General features: G+C 55.3%; 1 protein-coding gene across 2 annotated transcripts in view; it reads left to right on the top strand.

Moving 5' to 3' along the window:
- LOC105485776 (G protein subunit gamma 7) overlaps positions 1 to 14,860 on the top strand; it is a 211,632-nt gene extending 196,772 nt beyond the window's left edge. For both annotated transcript variants that reach the window (XM_024793972.2, XM_071086713.1), the window contains 2 exons: positions 5,460 to 5,577; positions 10,847 to 14,860. In XM_024793972.2, the coding sequence (XP_024649740.1) occupies positions 5,497 to 5,577; positions 10,847 to 10,972 (207 nt within the window). In that variant the 5' untranslated portion in view covers positions 5,460 to 5,496 and the 3' untranslated portion in view covers positions 10,973 to 14,860. The remainder of the gene's footprint in view (positions 1 to 5,459; positions 5,578 to 10,846) is intronic.
- Positions 14,861 to 15,868: the final 1,008 nt, after the last annotated feature.

The following is a 15,868-nucleotide window of genomic DNA, read 5'->3' as shown; positions in this document are numbered from 1 at the left end:
GTAATAAATGTATAATATTATACTGTATTATAATATAGTATAAGTTTATATTATAAACTAATAGCAGACCGGGCGCAGTGGCTCACACCTGTAATCCCAGCACTTTGGGAGGTCAAGGTGGGTGGATCACCTGTGATCAGGAGTTCGAGACCAGCCTGGCCAACGTGGTGAAACCACGTCTCTATTAAAAATACAAAACTTAAATGGGCATGGTGGCGGGCACCTGTAATCCCAGCCACTCAGGAGGTTGAGGCAGGAGAATCGCTTGAACCCGGGAGGCAGAGGCTGCAGTGAGCTGAGATCCTGCCACTGCACTCCAGCCTGGGCAACAGAGCGAGACTCCGTCCCAGAAAAAAAAAAAAAAAAGGAAGTAGAGCACTTGCATTCTAACTTTTCACTCTTACACGTAACACAATTATAAACGCCTTTCTATCTGTAGCTTTTTATTTCTTTTCATTTTTTTCCCTCGGGGTAACTGCCCGAGCAAGGGGTTAGAGGGCGGCGGCTCCCCGGAGGCTCCTGTGCTCCCACCTCCCTCCCTGCCGGCGCTGCCAGCTCCTCTCCTGCGGTTTTGTTCAGCCCTTGTGTGCACTGGAGCCTCGTGTCTAGTCAGCTCAGGTCTGCTCTCTGTTTCGGGGCTGGTCACCCTTCCTTGAGCGACCACAGATTTCCACTATGCCGTGGGGTGGGGAGTACCCTCATCCTTCTTGACTTTCAGGCGCGAGTGGGATTTTTCTGCACGAGGCGGGCTTAGACTCGGGTGTGGCTAAGAGCCTTTTGCTAGGAGGCCGGCCCGGGCCGGGCAGTGTCCCTCTTAAGTTTTATTTTTGGAGAGCCTCGCCTGGAGCCTAGCCTGCCTGAAGGGGCCTGTGCACCGAGGCAGAGCCCACACTCAGGACGGTGCCGCGGGGACTGCGGGGACTGTGTGCAGCTTTGACCACCTGGCCCTGCCCCCGGAGCTGCCTGCTCCCGCCCCTCCCACAGCTTCCCCGGGCCCAGACCCCTGGGCCCGGGCCCGAGGCAAGCGCATTCAGGTCCGGGTGCCCCCGTGCGCCTCTGCAGGGAGGCAGCTGGGAGGGGCGTTCCTGGCTGACTCAGCGCGTGGCCATTTCTGCTGCTGTTGGCTTAGTCCTCAGCTGGGGGCATGGCTGCTCCTGAGTCAGTGCCGGCTGGTGACACCACCGAGACGGGGACTTGGGGAGGCGACTGCATGGGTGATGCAATCTGTGTCTGAGTCTCGGCATCTCAGCACGAGCATACACATGCACGCCCGTGCACACACACACGCACGCATGTACACACCCACGCACTCACATATCCACACACCTACAGTGACATATACACATGCCCACACACGTGCACACACCCATAGTGACATACACGCTCACACACGTGCATGCACACGCATATTCAGTGACATGCCCACACACACGTGCACACATTCATAGTGACATGCATGCCCACACACGTGTGCGCACACACATGCAGTGACATGTCCACACACGTGCACACACACATGTGCACACTGACACACATGCACACACACATGCACGTATGCAAATCCACCTATGCACACACTCATATGCAGGTGCACACACACACATATGTAGATATGTACATGCACTCACAGATGCTCATGTACACACATGTTCATGTACACACATGCACTGATGCACAGACTCATGCATGCTGGCATGCATATCCATGCATACGCATGTACACATACACATGCAGATATGTGTGCACACACGCATATATGTACACTCATGCATGCCAGCATACACATGTGCACACATGCACACGCAAAGTACACATACATTCATATGTGCATGCACATTCATACACATGTGTACACTGACATGCACACCACATGAATGCACACACCCCCACACATACGTGTACAGTCACATGCACATAATTGACATACATGCAAATAAACAGACACACATGCACACACACACACACACACACACACACAGCGCAGCCCTCTCTGGCCTTTCTGGCAGGCCTGAGTTATTACCCAGCCCAAAGGGAGCATCTCCCAGGGAATTTCGCCCAAAACAGAAAAGCCAGCAAGGCTCAGGGCCTGATGCTCACGTGGAAATTGGGGGGGTGGCTGCCCAGGGCAGCAGGGGCCCATGGTCTGGGTGGACACTCCTGACTGTGGATGCTAAATAGGACCCCCTGGCCTTCCAAGGAAAACAGGAGGTGGGGCCAGCCCATTTGTTCTCTGTGTGCGCGTATTTTTAGCACTGAGTAATTTAGGTATTTTTAAGCCCAACCAAGGGCGGTTTTCCCTGAGTTGGATGTTTTGTGGCTGCTTTGAAGCTCTCTGGAATCAGAGCCTTCTGAGCGGCCACACGTGGGCCCTGCCTCCAGAGCAGACAGATTGGGCCTTCTCCACCCCCAAAAAGGGGGGGCGGGACGTCTGCTGGAAACCAAGGAGGCTGGGTGGTGTCAAAGGGATTTTTTTTTTAATTGATCCTTTCATTGAGATCGCCGTGGAGTCACATCCAGTGCTAACAAAGAATGTACAGGAATTCTGTGTGTCATTCCCCGGCCGTCCCCGGTGGTAACATTTGGTAAAGCTACGGGCAGGATCACAGCTAGACAGTCACACACCCACCAGCCTCGCTCAGGTTCCGCAGTATTCAGTATTGTACCGGCTGGTGTGTGAGTGTGTGAGGTTGACAGTCACACACCCACCAGCCTCGCTCGGTTCCGTAGTATTCAGTATTGTGTCTGCTGGTGTGTGAGTGTGTGAGGCTCTCTGTGCGTTTATCACCCGTATAGGCTTGTGGATTCATCACTGTAATTGAGGCACTAACAGGGATCATTCATGTTGCCCTTTTATTTACGTATTCATTCAGAGATGGGGTCTCACTAAGTTGCCCAGTCTGGCCTCACCCTCCCAGGCTCAAGAGATCCTCCCACCTCAGCCTCCCAAGTAGCTGAGACCACAGGAGTGTGTCACCCATGCCCAGCTAATTTTTTAATTTTTTGTAGTGAGGGGATCTTGCTATGTTGCCTAGGCTGGCCTCAAACTCCTGGACTCAAGTGATCCTCCCATCTCAGCCTCCCAAAGTCCTGGGATTACAGGCAAGAGCCACCGTGCCTCGCTGTGTTTCCCTTTTATACAGAGACCTATCTCCCTCCCAGCCCCTGCCCCTTCCTGATCCCTGGCAACCCTTAATCTGTTCTCCATTTCCAAAATATTGTCCTTGGGCCAGGCATGGTGGCTCATGCCTGTATCCCAGAACTTTGAGAGGCCGAGACAGGCGGATCACTTGAGGCCGGGAGTTTGAGACCAACCTGGCCAACATGGTAAAACCCCATCTCTACCAAAAATACAACGATTAGCCAGGCGTGGTGGCACATGCACCTGTAATTCCAGCTACTCAGGAGGGTGAAGTGGGAGTGGCACTGGAAGGGAGAAGCGGAGGTTGCAGTGAGCTGAGATCGCGCCACTGCACTCCAGCCTGGGCGACAGAGCAAGACTCTGTCTATAAAATGTCCTCTTAAACACATTATACAAACAGAACCATGCTACACATCCTAGGCCCTGGAGATTCCCCTGCGGTGTGATATGCATGGATGGTCCTTTCCTTCTTATCACTACGTAGGCATTTTTTGAAAACTTTGGAATCTGCCTTGGCTTCTCTGCAGCTGCCTGGCTCTGCAAAACAGACAGCAATGCCATGAGTTATGACGGAAACAGGGCGCGGCTTAATTAACTGCTCACAAACGCCCAGCTGGGACTGCAGCTGCCCAGGACTCTTGAACCTGGCCCCAGCCCCTGCCACCCCCATCAGCACCGACCCCCTCGCTGGGTCCTACTAAGCAGGTTTCTCTAGTCTGGACACTGCTGACACGTGGGGCTGGATTGTTCCTGGAGTGGGGCCATCCTGGACACTGCAGGGTGCTGAGCAGCATCCCTGGCCTCCACCCACGCCCTGCCAGGAGCACCCCCAAGTCATGACAGCCACAAATGTCCCAGACATGACCCAGTGCTCCATGCAGGGCAGAGTCACCCCCAGATGAGATCTTGGGGGATTCCATGGACCCCCAAAAGACTCTGCATCCCGTGATCATCTGCCCTGTTGAGGTCCTGGGTTGTTCCAGGAGAATTCAAGAAGCAACAGCATGAGCTCCTGACTGGTTCAGTATGAAGGACATGGAGGACAGGCCGGGCGCGGTGGCTCCCACCTGTAATCCCAGCACTTTGAGAGGCCGAGGAGGGTGGATCACCTGAAGTCAGGAGTTCAAGACCAGCCTGGCCAACATGGTGAAACCCTGTCTCTACTAAAAATACAAAAATTAGCCGGGCATGGTGGCGGGGGCCTGTAATCCCAGCTACTCGGGAGGCTGAGGCAGGAGAATCGCTTGAACCCGGGAGGCAGAGGTTGCAGTGAGCCGAGGCAGCCACTGCACTCCAGCCTGGGCGACAGAGTAAAACTCCATCTCAAAAAAAAACAAAGGACAGTCATTGGGGGTTCTGCTGTGATCCCTGCCCTGACCCAGGGTCTCCCCTGGGCACTATGAACATCGGGGTTGGATCCTTCCCTGGCATGGGGCCGTCCTGGGCACTGCAGGGAGCTGAGCAATGTCCCTGTCCTCTACCCAACCCACTCCATGCCAGGAGCACCCCCCCCCACAGCCACAGATATCCCCAGACATCACCCACTGTCCCACTGTCCCCACTGTCCCCTGGAGGGCAAGAACTCCTGCCACGGGACTGCAGCAGGCCACTTAGGAGCCTGTGTAAGTCCTCCCTTCTCTAGAGGCCTGACCTATTGCCTTTGCCCTTTCTCTTTTTTTTGTCTTTTTTTTTGAAATGGAGTCTTGCTCTGTCGCCCAGGCTGGAGTGCAGTGGCATGATCTTGGCTCACTGCAAGCTCCACCTCCCGGGTTTACACCATTCTCCTGCCTCAGCTTCCTGAGTAGCTGGGACTACAGGCACCCGCCACCACGCCCAGCTAATTTTTTTGTATTTTTTTTTTTTAGTAGAGATGGTGTTTCACCGTGTTAACCAGGATGGTCTCGATCTCCTGACCTCGTGATCCGCCCACCTTGGCCTCCCAGAGTGCTGGGGCTACAGGCATGAGCCACCATGCCTGGCCTGCCTTTGCCCTTTCATTCCCTCCTTCTGCAAACTCTCACAGAGGATTGTCACGGCTGACCGCGTGCCAGGCTCTATGCTGGAAACCAAGGAGGCTGGGCAGTGTCAAAGGGATTTTTTTTTTAATTTATCATTTTATTGTGTACCTTTTATTGTGTATCTTGTATTGTGTATCCTTTTATTGAGTACCAGCTCTGTGTACACCGAGGCCCCTGGTCCCCACCCAGAGGCCAAGTGGCTGTGCCCAGAGTTGGGAAGGTTGAGCCAAGGCCGGGCGCCCCTGCTGCCACCCAGAGGCCTGACCTGAGCTTTGACCCACACCCCTCTGCTTCCCCCACAGCTCTCTGGACAACGGGGCCCAGAGCTGATGGCAGACAATGTCAGCCACTAACAACATAGCCCAGGCCCGGAAGCTGGTGGAGCAGCTACGCATAGAAGCCGGGATTGAACGTATCAAGGTGAGCCCGGCGGACGCCAGGAAGAGGAGGGGAGAGGCCCGTGGGCGCCCCGCAAATGGTGGACAGGAGGCTCGATGGGAGGGCAGAGGCTTGCCCCACAGCTGTGCCTCTTGCTGCGTGACCTTGGGGCCCTCCCTTAACCTCTCTGAGCCTCCATTTCCTCGGCAGAAAGAGGCAACTGATCTAACACCTATCTCATGGGTTCGTGTGGGAACGTAACGTGCTTTGTAAACGCACTGGGGCCCCATGGAGACAGTCATTGTGACAGAGCACTTTGCTGTCCTTATCTGCATCGCTCTGTCCAGCTCCGTGGCTGTGATGGATACAAATTAAACTGAGAGACACAGTCCCGGGCGGGAGGAGATGGCTGTCCTGTCTACTTTTTTCACTTCTATGTCGTTTGAAGGATTTGTTTGTTTGTTTGAGATGGAGTCTCGCTCTGTCTCCCAGGCTGGAGTGCGATGGCATGATCTCAGCTCACTGCAACCTCCACCTCCCAGGTTCAAGCGATTCTCTTGTCTCAGCCTCCCAAGCAGCTGGGATTACAGGCATGCACCACCACGCCCGGCTAATTTTTTTGTATTTTCAGTAGAGACGGTGTTTCACTGTATTCGCCAGTCTGGTCTCGAACTCCTGACCTTAGTTGATGCACCTACCTCGGCTTCCCAGAGTGCTGGGATTCCAGGCGTGAGACACCGTGCCTGGAATTTGAAGTTTCTCACAAGGATCACACTTGAGGCTGTGCCCAGTCGAGATTTATTTTAAGGCAAGTTCTGAAATCTGCAGTGCAGGCCAGCAGGCTGGTGACCCAGGGAAGAGTTGGTGCTGCAGCTGGAACACCTGGCAGAGTGCCTTCCTCCTGGGAGGACCCCCGGCTTTTTCTCTTAAGTCCTTCAACTGATTAGATGAGGCTCACCTGCATTACAGACGGTCACTTGCTGTGCTTGAAGTCTACAGATTTAAAGGTGAATCATATAAAAAAAAAAAACACCAGGCCGGGCGCGGTGGCTCAAGCCTGTAATCCCAGCACTTTGGGAGGCCGAGTTGGGCGGATCACGAGGTCAGGAGATCGAGACCATCCTGGCTAACACGGTGAAACCCCGTCTCTACTAAAAAATACAAAAAAACTAGCCGGGCGAGGTGGCGGGCGCCTGTAGTCCCAGCTACTCGGGAGGCTGAGGCAGGAGAATGGCGTAAACCCGGGAGGCGGAGCTTGCAGTGAGCTGAGATCCGGCCACTGCACTCCAGCCTGGGCTACAGAGCGAGACTCCGTCTCCAAAAAAAAAAAAAAAAAAACACCAGACTTTTGCATGCCAGGCACAGTGGCTCACACCTGTAATCCCAGCACTTTGGGAGGCTGAGGCGGGAGGATCACTTGAGGTCAGGCGTTCAATTCCAGCCTGGGCAACAACATAGCAAGACCCCATCCCTACAAAATAAAAAACAGGCTGAGCGCAGTGGCTCACACTTGTAATTCCAGCACTTTGAGAGGCTGAGGTGGGCAGATCACCTGAGGTCAGGGGTTTGAGACCAGCCGGGCCAACATGGTGAAACCCCATCTCTACTAAAAATACAAAAAAAAAATTACCCAGGGGTGGTGGTGCATGCCTGTAACCCCAGCTATTTGGGAGGCTGAGGCAGGAGAATCACTTGGAACTGGGACGTTGCAGTGAGCCGAGATCATGCCATTGCACTCCAGCCTGGGCAACAGAGCAAGATTCTATCAAAAAAAAGGAAAGAAAAAACAACCTTCACAGCAACATCTAGAAAAACATTTAATTGGCCGGGCACAGTGACTCACGCCTGTAATCCCAGCACTTTGGGAGGCTGAGGTGGGTAGATCACAAGGTTAGGGGTTCGAGACCAGCCTGGCCAATATGGTGAAACATAGTCTCTACTAAAATTGCAAAAAAGTTAACCAGGTGTGGTGGCAGACGCCTGTAGTCCCAGCCACTTGGGAGGCTGAGTCAGGAGAATAGCTTGAACCTGGGAGGCAGAGGTTGCAGTGAGCCAAGATTGTGCCACCACACTCCAGCCTGGGCGACAGGGCAAGACTCCATCTCAAAAATAAAATAAAATAAACGTTTAACCAAACCCTGGGGCACCATGGCCCGCCCTAGTACCCCCATAAAATCAGCCATCACCCCACGTATCCACTCAGAACTCAGTTCTCCAGTACCTGCCACCAGCTCGTCATTATTGGCCATAGGAATTTATGAGGAAGGGGTGCCCGGCCCTTGCTTTGCTCCCAGTTGGGGGGCGGACGGACTCGTCCCTGCTGGCCAGGTGGCGCAGGAGTCAGACACGGTTCTGATCGGCCGGTGACCCTCCCTCCAGCGCAGCTCTGAGCCCCCACCAGACCCCATCACACCGCCACCGGCCGGGATCCAGCCAGGAGGGGAGGGGTCTGCCTCCCACGAGGTGTCTGAATGTTCCAGAAATCTGACTGCTGAGGACAGACCTGAGCATTCAAAGCATTCCTTCAGGCTGAAGAAAGAGAAAGCCCTGGTTGAAGTGGTTTTCCTTTTATGAGTCGGTGCCAGCCCCCAGCCCGGGCGGAGGGCAGTGACTCATCCTGCCCCGTTTGATGTTGAGGAGGGGCCCCCATAGCCCCTTTGAATGTCGGGCCTCGGGGGAGCCAGGATTTGACCCGTCCCCGCTCCCATTCCCGCCTGAGGTTTTATATCCCCAGCTCCAACGCGGCAACCAGAACCACAGAGCCTCAACGGCAACGATCTCGGGGCTCTCCAGCCCAGCGCAGCGGGCATGGGGGGTGGTGCCAAGGGGGCCGCGTGCTGGAGCCACAACGCCAGCTATTTTCAGGGTCTGGAGGCTATTTCTGTCGTCCAGGACAGCCGCTTCCCAAATAGAAGCCTAGAAAGCAGGCCAGGTCCGAGTCATCACAGGCCGCGGCCAACGGGCTCACTCCGTGGGCATGAGTGTTCCCCGGCTGCCCAGCTGGGCCAGACCCCAAAGCTGTCCCACAGGTTCCTGGCCTTTTGAGGGGCCCAGGTCCCAGGTATCCTTGGGGCCCAAAGGAAGACGGAGGATCTGGGATGCAGAGGTACTGGCCAAGGGAGGTGGCTCATGCCTGTAACCGCAGTGCTTCCAGAGGGCTAGACGGGAGGATCGCCTGAGCCCAGGAATTTGAGACCAGCCTGGGCAACATGGTGAGACCCTCATCTGTACAAGAAAGTTATTCTAAAAATTATGGTCAGGCCGGGCACGGTGGCTCATGCCTGTAATCCCAGCACTTTGGGAGGCCTAGGTGGGTGGGCCACCTGAGGTCAGGAGTTCGAGACCAGCCTGGCCAACATGGTGAAACCCCGTCTCTACTAAAAATACAAAAATTACCATGGCGTGGTGGCGGGTGACTGTAGTCCCAGATACTTGGGAGGCCGAGGTGGGAGAATTGCTTGGACCCAGGGGGCAGGGGTTGCAGTGAGTAGAGATCACACCACCGCACTCCAGCCTGACTGACAGAGCGAGACTCTGTCTCAAAAATAAATAAATAAATAATAAAAATAAAAAATTATGGCCAGGTGTAGTGGCTCACTCCTGTAGTCCTGCTACTCAGGTACTCCCAGCTGAGGCGGGAGAATCACTTGAGCCCAGGAGGTGGAGGCTGCAGTGAGCTACGATAGCACCACTGCACTCCAGCCTGGGGGACACAGCGAGACCCTGTCTCAAAAGTAGACAACAAAGGCACCTCCGTGAAGTGATGCTGTGATCCTTCTCGGATCATCCCCTTCACCCCTGCCATGTCTAATCCTCCCCCTGTGATCGCCCTCTCACCTTTCAAGGGAAAAAGAGAGGAGAGAAAGGTCGCTGAGTCCTACAGAGACACAGTTACCGGTTACAGGATGAGATCCAGGGCCAGACGGACGTGTCCTCGTTTAGCCTGACCCAGGACACCCGACACCCTAGCCCCAGCCCCAGCCCTGCTGGGGTGAGCTAAGCGGAGAGTGGCAGCGGCACCCCCAAAGGCATGGCCAGGAGAGACGGGCGTGTGGCCTGGGGCAGGCTGGCAGCAGGGGGGCAGGGGGTCCCTCCTGTGACCAGAAGCATCAGCCCCTCTGGGGTTCGGAGTCATCAGGGGGTTCCGGCTGCACGAGAAAGATGGAGACAAGCTTATCTCGTCCTCACTGGGCACAGCCACCTGGCTGGGTGTCACTGAAACCTCCTTCAAGCTCGTCAAATGTGCAGGCAGCATTTTCCTATCAGGACCTTCCTTCCTTGGGGTGAGAATGAGGTCCTGGACTCCGAAAGCAGGGTCCCTCTGTCCCTGACCCTTTGTCTTCAAAATCTGGCAACGCTTGCTGAAGGAAGTCCAGCCTTTTCTTTTAAAAAAAAAAAAATCTTTTTTAGGCCAGTCGCTATGGCTCACACCTGTAACCCCAGCACTTTGGGAGGCTGAGGTGGGCAGATTGCGAGGTCAGGAGTTCGAGACCAGCCTGATCAACATGGTGAAACCCCGTCTCTACTAAAAATACAAAAATTAGCCAGGCGTGGTGGTGCGTGCCTGTAATCCCAGCTACTCGGGAGGCTGAGGCAGGAGAATCACTTGAACCCACAAGGTGGAGGTTGCAGTGAGCCGAGATTGCACCATTGCACTCCAGCCTGGACAACAAAGAGAGACTCCATCTCAAAAAGAAAGAAAGAAAGAAATGGGATCACACACTGCGTGGCCTTCTGTGTCTGGCATCTCTCACTGAGTGTGAAGTCCTTAAGATGCGTCCACGGCCAGGCACGGTGGCTCACGCCTATAATCCCAGCACTTTGGGAGGCCACGAGGTCAGGAGATTGAGACCATCCTAGCTAACGTGGTGAAACCCTGTCTCTACTAAAAATACAAAAAAAATTAGCTGGGTGTGGTGGTGGGCACCTGTAGTCCCAGCTACTCGGATGGCTGAGGCAGGAGAATGGCCTGAACCCAGGAGACGGAGCTTGCAGTGAGCTGAGATCACACCACTGCACTCCAGCCTGGGCGACAGAGCGAGATTCTGTCTCAAAACAAAAAAAAAAAAAAAAAAAAAAAGGAAAAGAAAAAAAAGATGCATCCACATTGTGGCCTATATCAGAGTCACGCTCCTTTTCATGGCTGAGTAATATTCCAGTGTGTGGATGGGCCACACTGTTTGCCCACGCCCCCGTCAATGGGCTCCTGGGCAGTTTCCGCCTCTGGCTGTTGGGAATGGCGCTGCTGTGAACCTGGGTGTGCCAGCCTCTTCTTATATCTCCCCTCTCTCCTCCTTGTGCCCAAACACAGGTCTCCAAAGCGGCGTCTGACCTCATGAGCTACTGTGAACAACACGCCCGGAACGACCCCCTGCTGGTCGGCGTCCCTGCCTCCGAGAACCCCTTTAAGGACAAGAAACCTTGTATTATTTTATAACTGTGTTCTCGTATGTGCGCTCTCTCTCTCTCTCGCTCTCTCTCTCTCTTTCTGTGTGTCTCAGGCAGGGCATCATTCAGTAATTAGCTCAAACAAAACATCTCAAGTCCCCAAAACGTTTAATTCCAAGAGAAATCCACCCTTCCCCCCAAAAAAGGCGTTCCCACTCCTGGATGGGGTAGAATGTACCTTGTAGGTGTAGATGGGGTTTCGGGTCCGACCCCGTGGCCCTCTCAGTTTGGGCAAAGCTGGGATGGAGGCTTTACGGCCACTTCCCGTTTGGTGTAACTGAAATCCCCCAGTGATGTGGGAACCATTTGTAAAAATCTCCATTGCCGTTTCGATTGTGGACGCGGCGCCGAGGGCGAAGGGAGGTGACTTGCCCGCTGGCAGCAGTTCCGGGAGAATTGGCCATTTGTAAAAAGACTTCACGGGGTCACTGAGATGCTTTGCGTTGTTTTTAAGTAGAGGTAAAATTGAGGTGGGGGGGGAGGTGACATCGTGAACTTTTTTTGGAAATATCTCTCCGTTTAAAAAGTTGTTATTCCGTACGGCTAAACTCGGATTGTGATGGTCGAACCCGGCGCTAAAGTATACCATCAAGCAATGAATGCACGATGGACTGTGGGGGTTGGGAGGGGACTTTGCCTATGAAAAGTTGTCAAGTGTGACTCCTCTGCATGATTTTTGCCATGGGTCCTTTCTTCAGGGTCCCTTCTGTGCCAGAAACAGGTTTTCGGGACTTGCCCAAGGGGAGCGGTCACCGGCCTGGCCCATCCCGTTTTGGGATTTTTTTTTTTTTTTTTTTTTTTTTTGAGATGGAATTTCACTCTGGTTACCCAGGCTGGAGTGCAGTGGCACGATCTCGGCTCACCGCAACCTCCGCCTCCCCGGTTCAAGCAATTCTCCTGCCTCAGCCTCCTGAGTAGCTGAGATTACAGGCGTGCGCCACCACGCCCAGCTAATTTTTGTATTTTTAGTAGAGATGGGGTTTCACCATATTGGCCAGGGTGGTCTCGAACTCCTGACCTCGTGATTCCCCCGCCTCGGCCTCCCAAAGTGCTGGGATTACAGGCGTGAGCCACCGCGCCCGGCGTGTTTTCAGCACCAGGCATCTGTGTGGACGGGAGAGGCTTTGACCGTCCTTGGTTCTTCTGGCTTGTTCTACCCTCTGACATCCACCGTAGACATTTCTCAAACAGAAATGCAGGCCGAGGAGCCGCGGCGGGGCGGGTGGGGCTGCCCTGTGCTGCCGTGTATACAAAGTTGTTCCATGATCTTGAAGTGATTTTGAAGGACGCCGGGAGGTGAGACGTTGTCCCGGAGATCGAAACGTCCGCTCAAAACGTTGCCCTGTCGCTCGAACCCAATCTTTTCACTTTTCCACCCCGTGCAACCCGGGACGGCTGCCTGAGGCCGGGAGATGCGTTAGGCGCAGAACGGGTCGCTCCTCCCAGCGGCACGTGGAAATCGAAGATGCCATGAGGTCGGGGGGAGGTTTCTGAAAGACGACTGTGTCCTCCTCTGCGGCACAGACGGGAGCAGGTGCAGCCACATCCTCCCGGGCCTGCTGGGGTCACTGGGGGCCACACCTGAGCTGGACCCTGAGCCGGACCCTGAGCCGCCGGGACCCCCCACAGCCCTGATCGCAGGAGGCCTGGCCGCCCCGACTCCCCTCCATGGGGCTGACCCAGAAGCAAGTAGTAGAAAAAAGAAAAAAACTAGCCCAGCCCTGTCCCTCCAGTCCCAGTGGAAATGGGCATCTAAGGACCCGTGCGGAGAGGGTTCCTAGACGGCTGCCCAGGTCCTCTGTGCAGGCCCATGGGGCGGGGATCCCTGCTCAGCTCCCTTCCTGGGGCGACTGCCGGGGTTCCCACCTCACAAGGCTAGAGGGTTCTGCGTATTGCCGGTGCAGGGAGAGTGACCTTCACTCCTCAACCTCGGGCGGCTCCCACAGGCAACAGCTGGGCTCCCCACCCCCGGCACCCAGCTCTCTACGGCCGGTCCGGGAGGGCTGGGGCTTTGGGGAGCCCTCCCCGCCAAACCTGCTGTTGGCCCAGGAGAGCCCCAGAGGCTCCCCAGAGACTGCAGCCTCCCGTGGTTGGGCCGGGAGCAGGCGGGGCTTGGGGTGTGGGCGTCCCCACCACCCATAGCAGGAATGGTGGGAAGAGACAAAAGTCTGTTCCAGAAACCCTGGGAGGACCCCAGGCAGGGAGACCCCGCCTGCCCCCACCCTTCCCAGCGAGCCATCTTGGTAACTGGGAACAAACGCACCGCAGCCCGTTTTTCCTTAAAAGAGGCCTTAATCCCCGAGCCCCCGCTGCCAGGGCAGAGGGAGGAGGGGGCACAGCTGTGCCAAGCCCGGCCCCACTGGTGTGTCCTAACGATGTGACCCCAGAAATGCCAGCGGGGAACGGAGGCCGCTGCAGAGACACAGCCCAGGCAGCCGGGCCTCCTAGGCTGGTAGAGATGGTTGGGTTCAATCCCGGCTTCCAGGGACTTTCAGCTCCAAAGGCCCCTAAAGCCACGTCCTCCCGCCCCATAGACGGGACCCTGCACAGAAGTCAGAGAGCCTGGGGTCCAAGCGTTCTAGGTAAACTGAGGCTCAGGGAGGGGAAGGACAGGCTGGCCTCTCCTTCACTGTCCATAGGGCCTTGGGTTCCCTAAGCTATCCGGACCCCACCATCTCCCGGACCCCAGGGAGGTGGCCATTGCCAGAAGCCTGTGGATTTTCTAGCTTGGGGGATTAAAAAAAAAATTCTCCCCTTTTTTTCTTGTAGAGTAAACCTCAGTGACCACAGTGTGGAAAATACTTTTGCAGAGGAGCACACACACCCACTGCCGCACGTGCTTTTCTGCCGGGAATCCCTGGGGTGAACGCCTGTTTTATGGGCATTTCCAGGAGCGTGCGTGCACCTCCAGATGCGGGGCTGGCGGGCGGGGGTGGCAGCAGCAGCTCTAGCCTTGGGGACACCAGCGCCTCTCAGCCACGCCAGGGGAAAAAGAGAGTTAAGGACACTCACCCCCACCCACGCACACACACACACAAGGCAGCGTCGGGTGGGAGCAAGAAGGCCGTTTCTCCTTCTGCCGCCTGGGTCTCTTCCCTGGTCCTGAGCGAGAAACCAGTTGCCGGGTGAAGGGCCACAGCGGGCCAGGCCCCGACCCTGTCGTGACCCACCTGGGCACCTTCCCGGACTAGCTCCGCCTACCCTGTCCTCCTCTCTCCAGCAAGGAGCCAGAACACGCACCCTTCTCCCACCCTCCCCAGGGGTAACCCCAGGCCAAGCACAGACAGCTCAGCTGTGACCTCTGGCCTTTGGGGACATAAACAGGGCGGCTGGGCCGGGGCGGAAGGTGCTCCACTTTCTCTCTCTCTGCGTGGTCCCTTTGACGGGCTGGCCACCGTGTCCGGGGTGCAACGCTAGGCCTCCAGGCCATGCATCCATCTCCAAGTTAACAGGCCCTATCCTGCCCAAGCTCTGGGGCAGGTAGGAGGGGCCATCACACACCTGCCCATGCGTGAGTGACCCGGGAGGGGCTTCTGGGGGGAGGTGGAGCCACCACGCCCTTCCTCAAGGGGTCACTTATTAAACGTCCTCGGGCCCTCTGCACAGAAGCCATACGCTGGCCAGCCGCGCCTCCTTCTCTGTCCACGGAACCGTTGCCGATCTAATCTTTGTAAAGACCTGTCTCCTGTTTCCAGCCGCCACCTGTGGTTCTAGCAGGTTCTATGCCATCTGCATTGGGATGTCTGGTTGTTTTTATTTCTGACTTTTTTAAAATTCCAGGTGTGCCGCACCCACTTTCTCGCAGTGTTTTAATATTACGTGGAGTTGTTGATACAATGTGAATTCATACACAATAAACAGCCTCACTCTCCCTTTTCTCCTGCCTCTAGGCTGCTCCTTCTCTCCCTGGCCCGGGGCTTGCTGGGGAGGGAGCTCTTAGCATGCAAGCAAATGCCCCGGGCTTGGCTCCAGGCATGGGGACCTACGGCCCCACACCATCCCGTCCACCCTCCCTTCACTGGCCCAGGGAAGAGGTAACAGGAGGGGACCCCTGGGGGCTGCACCGCAAACCAGGAACGCTCAGGCCCCACGGGCTTTAGGATTTGTACTTAGAAAATCTAGGAGGGACCGGGTGTGGTGGCTTAGGCCTGGAATCCCAGCACTTTGGGAGCCCAAGGCGGGCAGATCATGTGAGGTCAGGAGTTCGAGACCAGCCTGGCCAACACAGTGAAACCATGTCTCTACTAAAACTACAAAAATTAGCTAGGCGTGATGGCACGTGATTGTAATCCCAGCTACTCAAGAGGATGAGGCAGGAGAGCTGTTTGAACCCGAGAGGCAAAGGCTGCAATGAACCAAGATCATGCCACTATACTCCAGTCTGGGCAACAGATTAAGACTCCATCTCAAAAAAAAAAAAAGCCAGGCACAGTGGCTCATACCTGTAATCCCCGCACTTTGGAAGGCCAAGGAGGGCAGATCATGAGGTCAGGTGTTCAAGACCAGCCTGGCCAACATGGCAAAATCCTGTTAAAAATGCAAAAAAAAAATTAGCTAAGCATAGTGGTGGGCGCCTATAGTCCCAGCTACTCGGAAGGTTGAGGCAGGATAATTGCTTGAACTTGGGAGGCAGAGGTTGCAGTGAGCCAAGATTGTGCCACTGCACTCCAGCCTGGGAAACAGAGTGAGACTCCGTCTCAAAAAAAAAAAAAAAAGAAAAAGAAAAAATCTAAGAGGAAGGCCGGGCTCAATGGCTCACGCCTGTAATCCCAGCACTTTGGGAGGCCAAGGTGGACAGATCACCTGAGGTCAGGAGTTCGAGACCAACCTGGGCAATGCAGTGAAACCCTGTCTCTACTAAAAATACAAAAATTAGCTGAGTGTG

This window comes from Macaca nemestrina, chromosome 20, assembly GCF_043159975.1.
Source record: "Macaca nemestrina isolate mMacNem1 chromosome 20, mMacNem.hap1, whole genome shotgun sequence".
In the NCBI taxonomy this organism is placed as follows: Eukaryota; Metazoa; Chordata; class Mammalia; order Primates; family Cercopithecidae; genus Macaca; species Macaca nemestrina.
This window is presented reverse-complemented; position numbering and strand designations above follow the sequence as displayed.